The sequence below is a fragment of the Diadema antillarum genome, unplaced genomic scaffold (assembly GCF_040938485.1).
Source record: "Diadema antillarum isolate AM-2024a unplaced genomic scaffold, OU_Dant_1.0 seq00000597_RagTag, whole genome shotgun sequence".
Taxonomy (NCBI): Eukaryota; Metazoa; Echinodermata; class Echinoidea; order Diadematoida; family Diadematidae; genus Diadema; species Diadema antillarum.
In genome coordinates, this window is record NW_027271528.1 from 2,155,801 (window position 1) to 2,176,643 (window position 20,843).

At 38.7% G+C, this 20,843-nt stretch overlaps 1 protein-coding gene across 1 annotated transcript in view; it reads left to right on the plus strand.

Moving 5' to 3' along the window:
* The first annotated feature begins 6,137 nt into the window (after positions 1-6,137).
* LOC139735774 (uncharacterized) overlaps positions 6,138-20,843 on the plus strand; it is a 34,265-nt gene continuing 19,559 nt past the window's right edge. The window contains exons 1-10 of the mRNA XM_071646525.1: positions 6,138-6,366; positions 10,056-10,293; positions 11,995-12,062; positions 12,647-12,772; positions 13,650-13,769; positions 14,365-14,481; positions 15,007-15,123; positions 15,741-15,857; positions 16,184-16,303; positions 17,117-17,239. Coding sequence (XP_071502626.1) covers positions 6,138-6,366; positions 10,056-10,293; positions 11,995-12,062; positions 12,647-12,772; positions 13,650-13,769; positions 14,365-14,481; positions 15,007-15,123; positions 15,741-15,857; positions 16,184-16,303; positions 17,117-17,239 — 1,375 coding nt within the window. The remainder of the gene's footprint in view (positions 6,367-10,055; positions 10,294-11,994; positions 12,063-12,646; positions 12,773-13,649; positions 13,770-14,364; positions 14,482-15,006; positions 15,124-15,740; positions 15,858-16,183; positions 16,304-17,116; positions 17,240-20,843) is intronic.

Genomic DNA, 20,843 nt, shown 5'->3' on the forward strand with positions numbered 1-20,843 from the left:
AGAGCTCAGTAAGATACCACACTGCTTTTTGCATGTGAAAAAAAAAGAAATTATGTGCAAAGACTTGGGCCATTCATCATCATATTTTATCAATTCCAGGTCATATAGAGTACACGTACCATGTAAGGAACAAGAAACCTCCCGAGATTCATCAGAGAGTTTCAATCTGTCTATATTTCAGACAGAAGGAGATCTATGAACCCCTATGCCATAATGCCTGTCCGGGCAACTACATCCAGACGGCAATTAATTATCCCCCCCCCCCCCCCCCCCCCCCCCCCCGGCTAAATACTGCTATTACTGGTTTAATAGTAATAGTGGTAAGGTTAGAGTATTAAAAGATTGGAGTTAGGTTTAGGGTAAGGGTTAGGAGTTTGGGTTAGGATCAGGTTCGGGATTAGGATTAGGATTACGGCCAGGGGAAGGGTCTGGAGTAATTGCCCAGGAGGTTAATATTGCCCTAACATTAGACCTGTTGACAACACGTATCTGGAAACATTTGGTTCCTCTGATGTAATAGTCCCACCCTTTATGTCAAATTGCCAACTTTAAATGATTCAGTAAAGAGAAATCTGTGAAACTGCTCCTTTCGATGGATTTGAAACAGGCTGTGTGCATGCACTAGCTTCAATTCTAGCTGGATTGCAGTGTAGAAACACCTAGCTTTTTGACAAGGTTGACTATATTGCGTTGTTTTCTGGGCGAGTGAAGAAGATATCCCAGCCAAGCAAAACATTGTGAGAGCGGAAGGGCCTTGTCGAAAGGTGAAAACCATTGCGCCTTTCATGCACATTCATATCACCAAGACATGCACCATGCCATGCAATGTCCATAACACATGTGCCATTCAATGCTGTTTCGAAAAAGGAAGGTAGGCCTACAAAGAGATGGACTCGTAGAAAATCGTCTTTTCAAGACCATGGGATCAGTCCGGAAATGAGCAAGTGAACGGTAGGAATGAATTAGGCTCCTAGATAGGAAACGTAGGGTAGTAAAAGTATTAAAAAGTAAATTTAGGCCTAACCGTTAGGCCCTAGACCGTGTAGACACCCCCCCCCCCCCCAACCCCGTCGCGGGGCGCTGTAACACAGTACGTATTTGTCCGTATGGGGTCGCTGCTGCGGTTACCCCCCCCCCCCCCCCCCCCATGCCTTTTTTTTTGCTGGTGAAATTCGTAACTTACAGACGGGCAAAAATTTGTGTTTCTCTTTCATCGTACAGAGACAGCACTCTTACTCTTAGTGTTACCGTTACTAGCCGGTGGCGGTGGTAGGCCCTATTTTATAGCCAATATAGGCACAACTTTTCTCGTTTTGAGAATGACACTCACATTTTACAATACATGGGACTATTGTCAGGTAGGATGAAAGCAGAGTTTCTGGCCTGGGCCTGAATGCGAGTTTATCTACAAATATCCCGACACAAGTTCCACTATTTATACTTTTCAATGAACATGAAATGCACACAAATCAAGGAATTTATAAATCACTCCACTGAAGGATGAAGAAATGCTCAATTTACTTACGTACGTGATGAAGAAAGCTGCGCTAGTGTCCACAAACACCGAACACGCAAGTTCACGTCTGATGAATACCACCGGGCCGCGATCCAACGATCGCGGGGCCCGAGCTTCGCCGCCCGGGCGCGGCGGGCCTGCCCTCCCCATCCATCCGCCAGCTGCTGCTAGACAAACGCTGTCTGAACATGCAGACAATGAATGGGTATTGTGCTTTGGTATTGTGTACTTTGCCATGCTCACGACAGACCCCAACAAGTTAGAGATGGCGCAAATCCTCTTCGATCAAAGCGGGTTACTATACTAGTATGTAAATTAGGGCCCGTTGCATAAAAGTTAGAATTATGGTCACTTTGCCATCCAATGGGAAACTTCCATGGAATTCTTGATTTTGATTGGCTGTTGAGTATTGTTGCCATGGTAGTTACCATTGGTTTGGCAAAGTTCCATAATTACCTCCGCCAAGGGAGCAGGTTATGTTTTCGTTACCGTTGGTCTGTTCGTTAGTTCGTTCGTCCGTGGGCAAAATAACTCAAAAAGTAGATAACGGATTGGGATGGAAACTTGCAGGAAAGGTTGAGAATGACACAAGTAACAAACGATTAAATTTTGGTTGTGATCCGAGAATTTTTGAGGAATTTATGAAGGATTATTATGACGTAACAAAGGCTTCTACACTAGTATTGGGAAATCGGGCGATTTTCAGCATGTGGAAACCACTAATCTCTATATGGAAGAGCCCAAATAGCTTTTCCCAAGTGGTGGAGAGGAGAAAAATTCTCTTGGGAAGAGCAAGATCATCGGTGGAAAGTAGCTGCTTGGCGGAGGTCTGCCGTCTCAGAGTGCTTTTCTAGTTGTAACTTTTATGCCACGGGCCCTGCTCTCTAAACCCAGGGAGGTGGGCTTCCCACCTCCCTCCTATAAACCGTAACCAGGGAGGCGAGTCGAGTCTCGACTCATCACCTCCTGCTATACTAGTATGTAGAACTGAAATTTCCATACGCTTCCGCATTCAAACTAAAATAATTTATTTGGAGACTATAAGCCAGCTCGTAATTATCTCACGTGCACGTTCGTACAAATGGCCTTTCCTTTTTCTCGGTTGGTTAGGCAATTCACATTCGTTTTGAAATTGACAAATGCATAAGTTTGCAACAATAGAATCCATGTTCAAGTTACGAAGAATGACTTGCGTATACCAGATGGACAGAATGGCGTAAACCTGGGGAAGCATCATTTCTTTGGTTTCCCTTAATCTTGCCAAATTCCCGGCCCGGCTATCTGGTGGATTTGCTGGCAAACTAGAAAGTAATACTTGTCACTACGGCTGGCAGGCACCATTTATAAGGATAACATGAATAGATGCAAGGATTTTAGTAGCTTATAAAAGTTTGTCGGGAAAAAAAAATATCTGACAAAACGAATGGCGTAAGTTCTGAATCCAGATAACGTTCAATAGCCCTCAAGGACCAAAATTACATCAATTCATCAGGACTGCTCGGTCATTCGGAGAATTTCTTCGACGACCGACTCCGAACAATATCACGTTATTGAATAACGTCTGTAGTGCGTCTGCGGCGATTGGCTACAGCGCCTTATTCCCACCATCAAATCAGACGAGCTAATGAAGCGTCCAGGATCAGACGTGAAACCGTTCTCATCCACGTTCGGATCAAAACAGAAAGTCCATGCACCTTTATCAGACAAAGTAACGAACGCTTCATGCAACCTTACGGAGACCCATGGCTACCTACAGTGCTGGCGATGATGTGGTGAAGTAGCGGAAATGTCTCCGCAACAGAGGAGACGTCTCGGAGAAGTCCCCGCGACTGCCACCTATGATGGCGATTTGCACGCGACTTCCGGGCATTTTATATTTATTGCACCATTGTGCTTTTTAGAAGAGATGCTGGAATATTCTAAATAGAGATTAAAAAAAACCCCTAATGGCTTTGTGATCCCTTGGCAATGCCCCCCCCCCCCTCTCTCTCTCTCTCTCTGTTGTAGCTCTTATAAAGGGGTGGGGGCTATACAAGTAGGCCTGAATTCATTTCTCCTTCCTCTATAATTCCATCGGTCCCCTCCCGCCCCCTTTCTCTCTCCCCCCCCCCCCCCCACTTCCAGGGGCGGATCCACAAATTCTGTGTGTGTGTGTGTGTGTGTGTGTGTGTGTGTAGGGGGGGGGGGACGAACAACATTTCTGATGCTACTTCCGGATTTTTTCTCAATTTTCTTTTTTATTTCTTTTGTTTTATCATCAAAAAATAAAGAGGTGGGGGAGGCGTGCCGGTGAGCCCCCCCCCCCCCGTGGATCCGCTACTACCCTCCCCCTCTCTTCTCCTCCCCTTAATTCTCTCACACCTCCTTCCACTCGACCCTCCCTCCCATTCTCTCCCAGTAGTTTCCGTTCTCTATCCCCCTTTAGTGGATTTACAATTTCAATTATCTGTGCCCCTTTCCCAAGTTTATACACTGCAATGTATTATTGCTCTTCCCTGAGGTAATGGATGATGGGGATTTATAGGAAAGTGATATTTGGTTCAGAGACATGGATCAGTGGAAGAGTTTCTACCTTCCATTTATATATATTATTATTGTTTTTGTTGTTGTTGTTCTTCTTCTTCATCTTCTTTTTCTTCTGAGAATTTTTCTTGTTGTTACTACTATCATTAATAATAATAATGATAATAATAATAATAATAATAATAGTAATAATATAATAACAATAATGATAATAATAGAACAATAATAATGATGATGATGATAATAGCAATATATTATTCATTCATTTTTTGTCATTATTAATATTTTTCTTATAAACCGGAAAAAAGTTTCTTGCGAATTACTCTGCGAACTGAACGCGGGTCTATACATCCAATCAAAAGCTTTATAAGAAAGCGAGCAGACTTCCGCATCAGATTACTAAACCATTTACATGCACCACTGATTAAATTATTCATTATTAGCAACTATTGATAACAAATTAGAGGTCGATTTTCGCCTTTCACTAATTTCTAGCATGCAAAATTTATTTTCTTCCTCATCATCTGCATGTAAATTACGTATTTCTCAAAATAACATTTCGTTTCAATCCACCTGAAAAGACAGGGGCTTCCGAGAAAGTAAAAAAGTATCTGATTTCTCGATATGACAACCTATAGTAATTATATATCCTATATATTACTTTTCCATCTCAAAGTCATGTAAAATCTATCCTATACACTCGAAGAAAAATAAGTTTATCTTTGCACCTTCACTATTATAGTATCACACATTTCAGACCGGAAAGGTCTGAATGATGCAAAATTGAACATATGTTTCTTAGAGTGTACTTTCTTTTGTCTTAGAATTTTAAACTCAACTTTTTGTTGTGTCTCAAAGACGTATATTGCTTTATAAAATTAGGATTACAATTAATACGTACTTTCCGTATTTTCTCTTGTCAAATTATGCATCAAAATCACAAATTACCGAAGGCAATAAACATGTGATAAAAATAAGACACAATCTTATAGATAGAGCCGTGAATAGACACGACATATCACCTGTGAAAGCAAAAACTTAACAAACTGGAGAAAGATAAGGCCTATCCCATAGCACCCACACGGACTAGGAACTTCATTTGCATACATCAGAAGAAGAAAAATTAATCCTTTAAGTTTAAAATCGTCCCTTTCACTCGCGCCTAGTTCAGGTAGAAATGACCTCATCCTTCTTTCCCGGTCTGTGGACAACGCCTTTTACAGATTGAGGGTTTCTTTGCTTTCTTCGACTGTCTCCATTGTGGACGATTACGTAAGTCCACAATAGCTTCTTCATCACTTTCATTGTCCCGCGATTTTCGGGCTACGCATCACCGCCCTCAAGGCTGTCCCCGTAATACCAAAGTCGCCATTACCACCACCAACCAACACTGCGTCCCATCGTGAAGTCTCTGCCATGTCCTAAAGGCTATTGAGAGAAGTGTGTGCTGAACGCCGTTACGTGTCATCTTGCTCTCTCGTGCATATATCCGGATTATGCCTGAGACGGGCGTAAAAGCTCTTCAGACGAAGATGACGAGCAGCAAGTGGGTTGAGTAGGTGCACCAGTTGAGTAAGGAGAGCGTCATACACTGTCTCATCTACCAGGTACCGAGATTCCGAAGTTCACCCCGTTTAGGTAACACGGGTCCAAAGCCGTCAACGTATTGGCTTCACGTAAATGTGTAACATCTGGTGGACGTCATTCTGTAAAGGCCAGCTTTAGAATAATCACCACTACAGCATGTTAGTTCAGCAATATGTTTTCTTGAGTGTGATGTTTGTCACCTGCTTCGAGTAAGTGTGACTCATTAACTTCTCCGTATTTAATTTGTCTGCGGATTCATTACGCCATTTCAGGAGAGGAGAAAACGAAGAAGGGGCAGTTGGAAGCTGATTCACGTCTGATCTTTTTATCTACTGAAGACGGGCTACCAGGACTAGCCAGCAGACCTATAGTCACCAGCGAACGTGAACTCCACCTGTTCTCCGACTGTGCCAAATCTACCTGCGGGTTAGGCAATAGTTGATTAGTCTTGTTTGCATACATTTATTTATACATTCTAGACATTCTTTGAATCATGTATTCGAGGACTAAAATGTGCAATGTTGTGGCCTCGTCGTCCGCCGTGTTTCTCACGGCATTTCTCGTGACGACTATGACGGCCACTCTCAGCGAAGCCCAGATCGTGGACCAGTTCGACATCGATTCCGGCATTTGCACCTCCTTATCACCGGGTTACGCAGCGACACCACAGACGTCGTCGTCGAGTCCGTTCACGGTATCGCCCGCCACGAATTTGTATTCGGCTGGCGGATTTTTGCAATGTGAGTAACGTTATCCTCATTTTGTGAAATGGTAGATAGCTAGGATTTTAACAAGTCATCCGGCCTCTTTTTACAGTTTACTTTTCTTTTTCATTTTGTGTCAGTGACCGTGAAAATACATTTTATAATATGAAACACATTTTACGTGAAGGTGAAAAAAAAATAAGGTAAATTTTACTCTAGAATTAGGTTTCTTCACGTAGAAGTATTTATGAAGTAATGAAAGCATACCACGAGTCACACTGATAGATTTTGTTAAGTGGGGAGTTTTAATACCAGGTTAAGTTAATACACCTGGCACTCAGTTACCACCACCACAACCACCATCACCATCAGCATCATTGATCATCGTCATCATCATCATCATCCGATGGGTATACATGAGGAGAGTCAGAGCGCATACTAATGAGACCTGTGAATTGTCATCACCTTCGATTGTTTATTTGCTATGTTTTTAGCTGAGCTAGAGGAACGTAATTCACTGAATAATTCTGCATTACGATATTTCCAAGCACTTCCATTTTTTAAAATGAAAGACTGTTGATACCGCATGGTTTTCACAGATTATTTTTCCTCTGTATTAATGATATTCTTTTTTTTATAATTTTTTGATATATTATATCAATAGAATGTTTCGTAAACATGTAATTTGGTCTGTCAATTTGTGTAGAAAAAGGAAGTGTTTGCCAAAAAAAGAAAAGAAAAGAAAGAAGTCCAAAAGAAGTTGATGTTGCCGAAATCGCCTCAACAAGAACTGTCATAATGAGATGTTTTGAAGTCAAATAATTTGTTCTAGCTACATTGTATCTAGGCAGACTTATAGCCCGATTCGGTTTGGGTGCTGTTTTCGGTTCATGTCTCAGCCATAAAGAGAAGTGCTTCAGCATGCCTGACAATATAAATTTATGCATTGACATCACAAAGCACCCGACTGAACATAATCATCTTTTCTTCTTATATTGAAATCCTGCAGTTATTGCCATATAAATTACAATGTTTTCTAACCGAATTGCCACATTCATCAATGTTATTGACTAGCAACTCTGAAAGAATTACAGTTTGGCTTCAGACGGTTTTAGTATAGGAGATGATGGTTGGAATCCTATCCGGACTTAAAAATCGATTCAGTCACTGTCAATCCTTACAAAAACACTTCCTTCATCATTAGGACAGTTTTTTAGTCGACGGAGTGTTATGGCCTTTCATGAACTTGTGTGTGAGCGTGAAAGGTAATGCGACCCAATCAGGCATGTAGTTTTTGCATAATTTCAGCTGATCAAAAGCGTTGCCTAATACTGACGAGCAATAATGCATTCCTGTCGTATTTGCAGGGCGGTGTCACGGTCTCCCTCCCACCCCTTTTGGTATTAGCTTAGCATGTCCTTACTCTATACGAGAGCGGCATTGGGTGTGTGGATGTTTTGTTTGTGTGATGGGAGTGAGCAGGGCGTGCACGCCATTCTGATCATGGCAAACTCGCGTTGGGCGCCACATTCGCGTTTTAACTCCCTTTACATTTGACAATGGTCATTTCATGTAACGCTGAATAACAATCGATGTATTGTTCGGAACCGAAAGACAATGAATAAAACTGCATTGCGTCCGAGGCCACTTGCGAGTTGTCTTGCTTAGATTTGTTACCTTTCTCTTCCCCTTTCTCTCATAGAGGAAGAGTGAGAGAGGGAGAGAGAAAGGGGGGGGGGGCAGGGGGCGTTGAGGGCTTGAGAAGATAAGAAGCCACTCTGGCTTTTCAAGGACACATTTTTGGCAGCTTTAGCATGTCTGAAGAGTCGATTTCACTGTGAAATGGCGGCTGTTACAAAAGCTTGAAACACAGTATAATAAGACAGAACGTCAGAGCTCAAAAAAGGCGAAATATTAATCATCGTATTAACAACATTACAATACATAGTTACGTTAAGATGATACATAACATAATACGGATTGCGCATTTCTTTACTTTCATCTAAACTGTAACGTATAAATCAAATGGAAACGCTTCATTGTAATATATATATATATATATATATATATATATATGTGTGTGTGTGTGTGTGTATATATATATGTGTGTGTATATATATATATGTATATATATATGTATATGTATATATGTATATATATATATGTGTGTGTGTGTGTGTGTGTATGTGTATTTCACTATATTTCTCTTTTATACCTTTTTACATTAATTCATGACAGTCTGCATACACATTTTTATTTGATAATAACGAAAACATCCACGATAAAATGTTGTTATTCTATCTCGAAACTGTAAAAATGAAAGAAAAAAAAACGGGTGGAGGTAAAGTACCCCAGAATACTTACACCTGGTAATCAGATTGACTTAAACACTAAACAAGAATACATATATATTGGCTAAAGCGTTAGAAGCACTGTTTTTTGTTTCCGCTCAAAATGGTTTGTTTTTATTCCCACAATATGGGAGCTTAAGTTTTATTTTTTGTGAGAAAGAGTTAAGTGATGAAAGCTGTATACAAGCTGGACTTCGACGTTGTGCGAAGTTTGAATTCTTCAAAATGATGTCCTGCATAAGATTTAAGTTTGGGTTTGATGACAAGTAAATTTGATCTCTTTGCAGGAAGTCGTGAATGCTTGCATAAGTGCAGCCCAGTGCCGTACATTAATATACGGCACTGGTCCAGCCGTGTTTGTGACGTAAGAATGGCTGGTATTTTGGGGATCGTTGTCTGCGTTAGACGCAATATTTACAGAAACCCATTGTGAAAAGAGTCTCATGTAAACACTACGGCGCGTTTGGCCACAAGCAACTAAAAGCATAATTTCTACTCGTTGAAAGCCATGCAACTTCTCTCCGTTTGATCACCCTTTCAGCCAACAGCAGATTACTCATTTTACGACGGAAAATGCCAGGAAAATTGACGGGCCATGAAACATCTTACGGCACTCTGCCGTACAAGATCCGTATTTATCCAAAATCTTTTGTTGTTGAAAACTGTCAGTGTTCACAGTATACACTCTCCGTGATATAAATGCAACGTGAGCATCTAAGCGCAGTTATAGAATGACAGAGAGAGAGAGAGAGAGAGAGAGAGCGAGATAGAGAACAAAGTTTCATATTAACTCGATAGTAATTACACCTTAAGGGATGGTAAACAATGTAGTTTCGGTTGAGATGGGGTTTCAGGTTATCGATGTTTTTATGATCTTTTATATACTAGTAATAAAAAACCTTCAGATGTGAGTTTCGTCAGTTTGTCTCCCTCTACAAATTAAATTTGTTCAGATCGCAAATTAAATCATCCCTCTACAAATTAAGATTTGTTAATTTACAGATCATCAGTTGCGATCATAACACATTTAATTTGCATAGAGGGAGACAAACTGAAGAAACTCACATCTGAACCTTCACCCCTCTGAATGATATCTTTCTTTCATTCAATAAGAAACCTCTTATGAAATATGTTAGAGCACTTTGCAATTCTTAGAGGAGTTTATTAGATATTCAATTCGAAGCGCTATCCTAATAAATCACATGCAGGTATTTCAAAACCGCTTTCCATCAAATAAACTTTGAATTCTTCTTATGGATGCTCTTCAATATTTCACAAAGTGATTTCTGAGTATCTCGCAAAAAGTTAAAAGCTGAATCATCATCTCAATTTTTAAACGTTGATTCTGACATCGGTTGTGTTCTGTACATGCAGTTTACATTGAAATCACCGGCAACTCCGAGACGTACCGCGGCCTGATACTCCAAGCTCGCGTCGTCGGTTCCAGCACCCCTGTAGGTGCCTTCTTCGTACCCGACAGCTTCGGCCTGGTTCCAGCCTCGTGCAGTAACGCAGCAGACACGGTCACCCACTCTGATAGCAGCGAGAAAGCGAGCTCCATTCAGATCCTGTGGCAGGCTCCTTCCTCAGACATCGGCAACATTCAGTTTGTGTGAGTTCCCGCCTAATTTTCTTTGTCCCAAGTTGGCAGACGACACCTTAGCTCTCTCTCTCTCTCTCTCTCTCTCTCTCAATATACATATGCACATGTATACAGGTATACATCATAAATGTAGGGCCTACACTGCAGAAAGTCCGGTGTTAAATAGTGAACACCGAGCTGGTGTTAAATTTTCGGTGCTCATTTATGGTGTTGAATTAACACCTCCGGGTGTCATTTCCAAATTTTAAACTGTTTTTGAAGAGTTTCTTAGTAACTGCACTTCTTGTTGATTTTTAATTTAAACAAGACGATCAAGAATTTTACATTAAAATACTAGATTTTTGAAAAAAATGTGAAAATAAATTTACACCAAAGTAACACCAGCTGGTGTGGTCTCTTATTGAAGCTGGACGGGTGTTAAACCATTGATATTAACACCAACAAATATCAAATCAACACCATGTGGTGTCATTTTTTAATTAACACCAGTACAGTGTCAAAATAACACCAGGTACAGTGTCAAATTAACACCACGAAGTGTCAGGTGAACACTTTTCAACACCATCACAGTGCATTTTTAACACCTGTGGGTGTGGTCCTTTATTGAAGTTTGATCGGTGTTAGATTTAACACCCGTGGTGTTAAATCTAACACCGATGTTTTTACAGTGTACATACACTGATACATCAGCCCCTCAAAAAACTTCTGCAATTCAGCTTTTTGCCTTACATCTTATTGGTTTCTTTTTAATCATTCTTCTAGAAGAACTTTTTGGAGGGGTATTATGTATATACTACGTCTCATATGTCCACTATGATACGAAGATAGCCTAACAAAATGCTATACGTCCTTCATGTATTTTCATATTTCTGAATTGATACATGTTGTATTATCAATTAATTAATATATATGTATATACATATATATATATATATATATTTATTTATTTATTTATTTATTTATTTATTTATTTATTTATTTATTCATTGTTTCTCATACATTGATGTCGTGTTCGGCGACGAGATGACATAATGGTCTCGAAGGTGAATTAGGAATGTAATAACTACCAAATTTGATTGTCCTTTTGTAAATATCTCGTGGTATTCTCACTATTTTGTGTCGTTACAATATTATTTTGTATAACACGTACACGGAAACTCCCATGAAATTAATTATCTAGTATCATTCAGAATTATTGCACTTTGGAAGAACCGCGAAATATCATTAACTCTGATATCTCGAATTGCCTAATAAAATCTGTTTCGAGCAACACTAACGGCAAAAGTTGGAAACCTTGCTTCACCATAATTCATCACCGCCAAAATGTTTGAGATATAATCTGAATGTTTGGTTCATTCCTTTCTAAGTTTATCACTACGATAATGTTCAGTCCTGCTCTATCATCATAATATCGTGAATTAAGATAGCTATATTTGTATATATTTGTATCAATTGTTCCGTTTGGAATGAAAGATTACTATCAAAGATCTACTTATCAAAGTATTTATACATATCAATTGGATTTTGCGGAAGCAAAACAAAAATGAAAGAAACAAATCAGAACGCCGCAAACACCCCTGAAAAATATCGCGACAGACACTACAAAAGAATATCATTAAAAATATGACATCGTTTGTTAATCGACTTTCTCGAAAACTTATTTTGCTGGTGTCTCAACCATAATTGTCAACCTTTATCTTGAACCATCAGCGCAACTTTCGTGACCAGCGAAGACAGGTACTGGGAACAGGTGAAATCGATTCCGATTTACGGACCAAGTAAGTACATCTTTAGATATCGATTGTGATCTCGATTTCATTTCAATTTGACTGGCTTTTCGGCCTCAGTCATAATTTTATGTCAGTTGCCATAGATTTCCATTTAGTGTACGTGTCTTCTCGGCCAACTCGATTTAAACTTTGATGAATCGTATTTGTCCTGAAAATAGAAACTTCATAATTATTGCTAACATTCAAGGATCATCATGTAGAACTCAGTTTCATTTGTCTCAGTTATGTGGCATATGTCCATACATACATAGAAGCTTACCGATTAGCATATCCTATTATTAGGTGTGTGTCACGACATGCAATACAATCCACTCTTTATGGAGACATCGAACTGAAACTCATTTCCCAAACTGACACATACGTTGTATTATCAGCCACACAATTATCAAGAATGTGTGACTGTTGCATCTTATGGACGGAGATGGCACTAGAGGCAATATCACTTTCATAGTCCTTTACTTGGATACAAAGTAAGTTTATCATAGATATCTGTTCCATAGATTTTCTCTTCATTTCCATCAGTATTTACTGAGCAATCATGATTTCATTTGCACCTGTTCATTTCCACGTAGCATCATACTGTCGTGATAACGCGGGTGTGTGCCAAAATGGTGGAGTTTGTTACGACGACACGTTCAATGTGTTTCGCTGTGACTGCGCCGGCACGGGCTACACAGGACCGACGTGTCTCGTCAGACGTGAGTACGGCCCAGCGAAATATAAAACAAGGCCCATACTGTAAACACAACGTATTGATTTTAGTAGATCACAGCTTGTATAGATCGCCTTATTTGTTTCCATCACATGCCTTTGCAACAGCATGAAATTCAAATTTGATCAATACTGTGTTTCCGGTTTGGTTGATATTTCTGTCTTCGTACCGTTGGAAGTCATGTATGTGATACTGGACAGGCTACCGATTTGTATCTTTTTCACATCTAGATGACGACATAAGGATCTGTTCTCCTATAGAGAACCAGATATCACGCGAGAGTGTCCACTTCTTTTCCACTGTATACATTGCATATTCCAGTCAAAGAATAATTCGTTGACTACTGTTACACAACATTACGGCGAGATATTCAACTCATGCATATAATTATATATATATATATATATATATATATATATATATATATATATATATATATACAGATGTATATATATATATATATATCGGATATATATACACACTTATTCATTATCAAGGATATGAAAAAAACCTAGTGTATAAAAATCGACAAACATTGCTGGAAAACGTTTCAACATTGCCATAAACATTCTGTCATCTTTCGACGAATAGGACGATTACGATTATTCATTTATGCATATAGATAACCTATAGAAATCAAGTGAAAGTCGACGATAACTACTTTCTCGTGTTCAAGTTTACTTCGCGTCGATGTCTGTCCACGAATAACGATTTATGGTAACCGCTCTAGTTGATTTTGTGCTCGATTATGAGCGTATCAACTGTAACAACTCGAGAGTCCTCATTTTTTAAAAATCAATAGTCGCGGTTATTACATTTTCGTTAATGCCTGCGTCCCCATTTCCCGCCATTTTTGCACCTAGTGACGACGTGCGAGGACGCGCCATGCCAGAACGGAGCCTTGTGTTTCAACGCGGCAAACGGGCAGGGATTCTTCTGCCAGTGTGCACCCGGCTACCAGGGAATCACGTGCACGGAGTCTGGTAACTACTGCTTCGTTGTACTTGTATAGGCAGTTGTGTCAATAATACTGCAAGCAGGTGTATATCTGAAGAAGTATATGAATGTATCTTCCAGATCACTGCCAGAAGTTTTTCTTTTCTTTTACGGTTTGCGCATATACCACGTTGCCTCCGATATTTAGGCCTATCATACGTTACATGACTTTGACCAACTACTAATTAATTAATCAATTAAGTGAAAGAACTTTAGGCGCGATCAGACCGGCAAAAGATCGAGAAGTTTAAGATCGCGATCTTTAAGATCTCGAAGGTTTGCCAGTGTGATCGCAAACTTCCCGCGTAACTTCGCGCGAAACTTCCCACTCCATCTAGGGATATGCCACCCTCGCCAAACTTCTCGATCTTTTGCCAGTGTGACCGCGCCTATTGCAATATGATATTTATTTTACAATATGTGTGATTAAAACATATCCAAGTTGTAGACTTGCAAATTGATGATCTTGTTGATTCAATACCATCATTGTTACTATTACCTAAAGTCATCGCAATCATTAATTTACATCGCAAGTAAACATGTATTGTTACTGTATTTTCCATTCTCTCTTGTTGCGTGCAGATTACTGTGACCCGAACCCCTGTCAGAATGGAGGCACGTGTAGCCACAACGCCCAAGGAACCGACTACGTCTGCGATTGCGGAGGACAATATGTGGACAAAAATTGCACCATTCTGGGTAAGTCGTTTTCATGCTATACATTTTATTTCGTAAATGTACCTATAGCTTTGAGGTAAGTTGACCCATCAGTGCGTGGTTATCATAGTGTGCCGTGTTCAATGATAAGTTCTTGAAAATAGATCCAGCATGTGTTCACAATCAAAGAACAACACGTTTCAGTTTTCCGTCATGATATGGTATCTCTCATCAAACTTGGATATATGGGATGTTTCAGTGATTTTTTTTTGTCTCTGAAAGTAAAGACATAGATGTGATTTATTTTTTTATTCTCGCGTGGTTACAAGATTCTAATGATTGTTAATAATAGGGCCTGATTATCATATGCTGTAAGTTAGATAAGGTTCATGGTTACCATGCATGATTAGGTAACTTGATCTGCTCTCCACAACAGTATTTTCACCTTTTTTTATTCATCAATTTGAATTGATCAAGGAATGTAAGTATTGTATCCTCTTCTGCATTCGTGATACCAAATTGTAATAGCGAGTACAATGTTATTCTATATGTTGTGTTTCTTTGAAGATTATTGCGTGGGTACACCGTGCGCCAACGGACGGCCATGCAGCAACAACGCCGACGATACTGGCTTTGAGTGCGACTGTGGTACGGGGTACCTCACCGAGACTTGCGCTGTCGTCAGTAAGTCGTTTTGGGAAAAGTTGGCTCTTGTATCATAGGACGAGTATACTTCGCCTATATGTATTTTTTAAAGATCTTATGTATGTAAACAGTAACCCTTGTCTTGTTAAATGACTCAGTTAAAACTTAAATTAAACACTTAGAGTATCAATATTACGACGGTCCAATGATTAGGTGATACGCTCTAATGATCGTTGTTGTAAGGTGACAATTAAAAAAAAACTAGTAAACATAGGTAAGTCAAGATGGATTCTTCAAACGTGGAAAAAAAATGAGAGAAACCCATTAAGAAAATTCAATGCAGAATTTGAGATACGTCAGTATGGTTTGATAAAAATGAACTACTAAATATACAATATTCTATTGAGCAGCTTTAATTGTATGGACACGTATATTTTTTTGGACCTGACGTAATACTTTCCGCTCTCTGTGTCCAAAGTTTCTGTTTGCATGTGAACACTAATTCATATCTTACTTCCTATCTTACTATATCTTCCAATCCTTATAAATATTGGTTATAGAGAAAAGGGGAGAGAGAGAGAGAATGCGGAGAGGGAGGGATAGTGAGTCTATTATGCTTTGTGTATTAACTATATACGATCTTCTGTCTCCCGTAGATCACTGCGATGGTGACCCCTGTCAGAACGGGCGGCCATGCAGCAACAACGGCGACGATTCGGGATACGTCTGCAACTGTGGACCGGACTATCTCGGCAACAACTGCGAGCACAACAGTAAGATTCAACGATAACCAGGAAGCCGTAAAAATGTGAATGTCATCGTTTCCCAGAATACAATCTTTCTTGGCCGGCAGATCAAAGACAGAAACATTGAAAAACAGATAGGGGAATATTAATACTCACCGGTAGTTAATGGAAGAATAGTGCAATTGAAGTGAAAAGTCGATCTTTTTGAAGGCAGAAATTTCATAATTATGTTTAGTGTTATAATGATTATAAGATGTATACAGGTGTCGAAAACTATAATTCCTTTTGTCTGCTTTTCACACATCATGTTTTGTTTGACGAAATTTGTTGTTTTTAACCTTTCCCATTACCAGACTACTGCATAAACTTTCCGTGTTTGAATGGAGCATCGTGTGCAAACAACGCAGACAACACAGACTTTGAATGCGACTGTACGGATGCCACTGGATTTGAAGGGCCTACTTGCAATGACCGTAAGATCATGAATTCACATCCTTTACTTATGTTAGAATTGTACTCTCCGCCTAAAATATACTATAGGTGCCTACTCCAAGCAAACAGCCATATTTAGAACTGAAATAAAAATGGAAATATTTTTTTGATCGTGATTAGTATTTCAGACGTTGTTTTGTTCCATGTTACTAATCAATATACATATTTACGACAATGCAATAATCATGAAGATTATGGTAATTATGAGTATGTATTTCGTAGACTGCACGACGGTTTACAGTCTCTCCAAGTGCAGGTAAAAAAGAAGAGAAGTGAGAGGGAGAGGGGAGAGCGTTCAAACGCTTCAGATGAGGGAATATTCGGACGATCATTTCAAAGAAAATCTGCCATCAGGACCAATACTTCAAAAAGACTACAATGTGAAAACATCATTCCAACCTCACTAACAAACATGAGAAGGTCCAGAAGGAATGAATTCAAATATGAGAACATACAAACAAACCTTTGACAAATAAAATCAGAATTGTTTTATGAGAATACCTGAGGGATAATCCCCTCCAATTGCTAATATCCGTGAGATATCAATCTCACGCTAATCTACTACCAACTATACAATCAGAAGTTGCCTGACTGGAGTTATTGTTCTTATTAGTGGACTGTTCTAAAAAAGGGGTAGGGCCTATTGTATGGCTATAGCATGTTTCGTCGCTAAAGCTAGTACCAGAAGAGGATGCATCGGAATTGGATATGATTTAGATACTATTAAAATCTCCGGACATTTATGCAAAAACCCAATTTCCCTTTCTTCATTTCATCCCCTTTTTTTCAAACAGCTATCATCCCTCCCCCATGCGACTCTTCCCCCTGTATCAATGGAGGAGTCTGTGACGAACTCAACGGTGGATTTGCCTGTTCGTGCCCACGTGGCTGGATTGGAGTCACGTGTGAAATACAAGGTTCGTTTTCAATTCATTATAGGGAAGCAATTTTTTTTTTCTCTCTGCTCCCAGTGTCAGGGAACTATAAAATAGTCCCTGTTCCTGCATCACATAGACTTGTATGCCGAATATATTACTTCGTGTGGTAAAAGAACAAATCTCATTTCTCCTCCGATTATAGTTTGTAAGAGCATTTTTTGTCTTCATTGTCTCCAGCTACATCATAGCTTTCTTCTCATTTTCACCTATCTTTAGTTTCGCCTAGACTTGCAGTAGATTTTCCGTTGTCTGAATCGAAAAAAACAAACAAACATGTAAGCAAACCAGAAGTGAATAACTCCAAATCAGTTTTATCAATACAAGAACATTTTTGATCACAGATTCAACATAAAAGAAAATATGAAAAGGTCTAATCTATGATAATCATGATATTCAAAACATGATAACATCTGAGCAAATAAAAAGGCGCATGATCTCGTCGAACGGAAGCAAGCGACATATGAGAATGTCGCAAATTTGCTGTTCTATGATTTTTCCAACGCATGTGTGTGCATCCATGACCCAACTTTTCAGACTTCTGTGTGGACGAACCCTGCCAAAACGAGCGACGGTGTTTGAACAACAATCAAAACACCAATTTTCGGTGTGTGTGCGGAAATCTTTACCTGGGACGAACCTGCGCTATCACGAGTAAGATTTAGCGACGTCGGGAAATAACGGTGTTCATAAATGTATATGATATATTGCACTTCACTCCGATTAATATATCTTGGTTTGTGCGTGTAGCGTGAAAAAAAAGGTTATACTGTAAATGCTCCACTTCATGTAGAATTAGAAACATCATTTCACTCTCATCTTTCTTCACAACTTTCACTCCACCATATTCATTTTAACATTCTGCATGCATGTTATTTTCATCTTTTATCCATTATTCACACATTAAGTCAATTCACAACTCCGTATCGTTCTGTATTTCAGGTGTATTAACCATTATGTTCGCAAAAAACCGGGAAGTGCAGGTGCAAGATTGTTTTATAATGTTCTCGTTCATCCCTAGTTTTTTCTCCCTCCAGATCTACCATTCCCGGGTTTGTTTGAGTGTCTGATAATATTCATGGAGTGTAATGTGCATAACGAAACGTGATGATCCGTCCTTGTTTCATTGAATTTTATGTAGCAGCTCTCTTTCGAAAGCAGTGCTCTCCAATTTCAATCGGAGATAGCAAAACCAAAAAATATACAAAGAGAATTCGTTCTGATATTATGGATATGATAAATTATTTATCATAATGATTATAATATATTTAGGAAGTGACTGGAAATTGCGCAAAAAAAAAAGAAAGTTTCTTACAAATTCATTTTTTCTTCTCTGTTTTTGAACCAGGCTTCTTAGTAATCTCTTGTGGAAAAGGATTTCCCTATCTCATGGCCATGTTGAAAAAGTGAACTGTAATATATCCGTATTTTATGTGTTTGTGCGTAATAGGTCGTATGATGTCATGATGATATCCCTTAACTTTAAACGATGCCTTCAAAATGAGTGCTGCTACATTTTTGTAACTAATTGATTAATTAATATATATGAAATGATGTCGTCATGGAGGGTTTTTTTTGTCTTAATTTCATTTTCATCTTGTACAATGGTTTAGGTTCTAGAGGAGGAAAATAATGTTATTTCATAAAATATAATTTTTTGTCAGATTGTATTCATGTTCTTTAATTTGCTCCCTATCCAAATTAACGGGAAGTGTCATACTGCAAAATCTTGTCACTGATCAGATGTTTTAGCGACATTTTTTTCCTCGGCTCTGTATATTTTATAATGATATACTTCATGTATAATGTCTATTTTAGTCTCTCTTGATTGCTACGTCACACACCCAGAAAAAAAAATATGAGACGAAACTCGAAGCTCAAAGTGGATGATTTGACGTCTGATCGGAGTAATGTTTCTATTCCTAGAACTATTCATTTAGGAACTTGAAAAAGATAATCGGTTCCTATACTCCAGCAGAAGAAGATACATTAACCTGACTGCCGTCAAAGTCACTGATATTACAGCCTAAGAAAATACAAGAGGAAATTACAGATTTTGATATGATTGCAATTAGCAATACACGAGGAATAGTGCCAAGAGGGAAAAAAGGAACATTGTTTTTCTTTTATTGTGATCATTCGGTGTATAATACGTTACTGTAACATCAGTAACCGAAGTTCGATGTTTAAAATTTTGCTAATTACTCTCTAAAAAAATCGAGTGAAAATTTTCACTCTAAAAAGAGTGAATACAAAAAAGAGTGAATTTCGAGTGAAATTGGAGTGAATTTTGAGTGAAAATGCTCATTTTCACTCATTTTGGAGTGACGTCAGGGATCACTCCAAAATCTTCGAGTGATCCCTGACGTCACTCCAAAATGAGTGAAAATGAGCATTTTCACTCAAAATTCACTCCAATTTCACTCGAAATTCACTCTTTTTTGTATTCACTCTTTTTAGAGTGAAAATTTTCACTCGATTTTTTTTTAGAGAGTAAAGTGTCGAAATTCATTCGCCCATTCAGATATTAACTAATGTACCTACATTGTCAAACACACTTACATTATCGTCATTTGGTGGAATTAATACGTCTTGATTGTATAACGCGCACTATTTACAACGATTTACGTAAGTTTAGTTTTCATGTGCTCGCTCAAACATTTGTGGAGCAAGTAACGCGTTGTGTGTTAAGTCTTTAAACACTAAACTTGCTTTTCTTATTTTTTTGAATTGAAACAAAAGTATTGATTGGTCAATGAATGTGCAAATTACGAAACATACCTTATACAGTGATCAAGTTTTTTTTAAACAAAAATAATGATGTGGTGTTTAATATACATATGGAAAATGTGTTTATTACCAAGACGACTGCAAGTATATGCTTTTATTCAGATGCCCACAACATCGTATCAGTTTTTCCCAAGTACCTTTGCCTACAAGTATCTATATGAAATATATAAATATGTGCACAAACATTATATAGATGTATCACATTATAACAATGCAATACAATGCAATTCAATGTGTGTATACAGATGTAAATGAGGTAATTATCATTATAAGGCCGAGGTATTTCATAGTGAAGGAGTATGTAACTTATTTCACTGTACTGTAACATCACGCGACTGTATTTTTAGATTACTGCGCGGACGACCCGTGCCAGAATGGAGGCGCGTGCTCAAACAACGCTGACGACACCGGATTCGTATGCGATTGCGGGGATGAATTTTTAGGTGACACCTGTGAAGAGACGAGTAAGTGCGCGTATGACATTTTTAACAAGCGTCTTTAATTGTTTCGTCTTGTCTCGTGGAAGTCTGTGAAGCTATCGTAAGTTCTCTTTCTGCACTGTGTTTGTGTTTGTGTTTGTTTTGCTTGTATAGTGCTATCCTTTTTGTAGCCTATGTGTCTGAAAGTGTTTGTCTTGTATGTCATTTTATCGTTTTAGCTCTCATTCAAACTACTGTGTAGTCAAACATCTCTTCTTGAGTATTCTCAATGTTGAAGAGCGTTGCGTTTTACCACTTGTTGAATAGATCTAAATGTGCATTATGTTATCAAAAACACAATCATGATGATACACGTG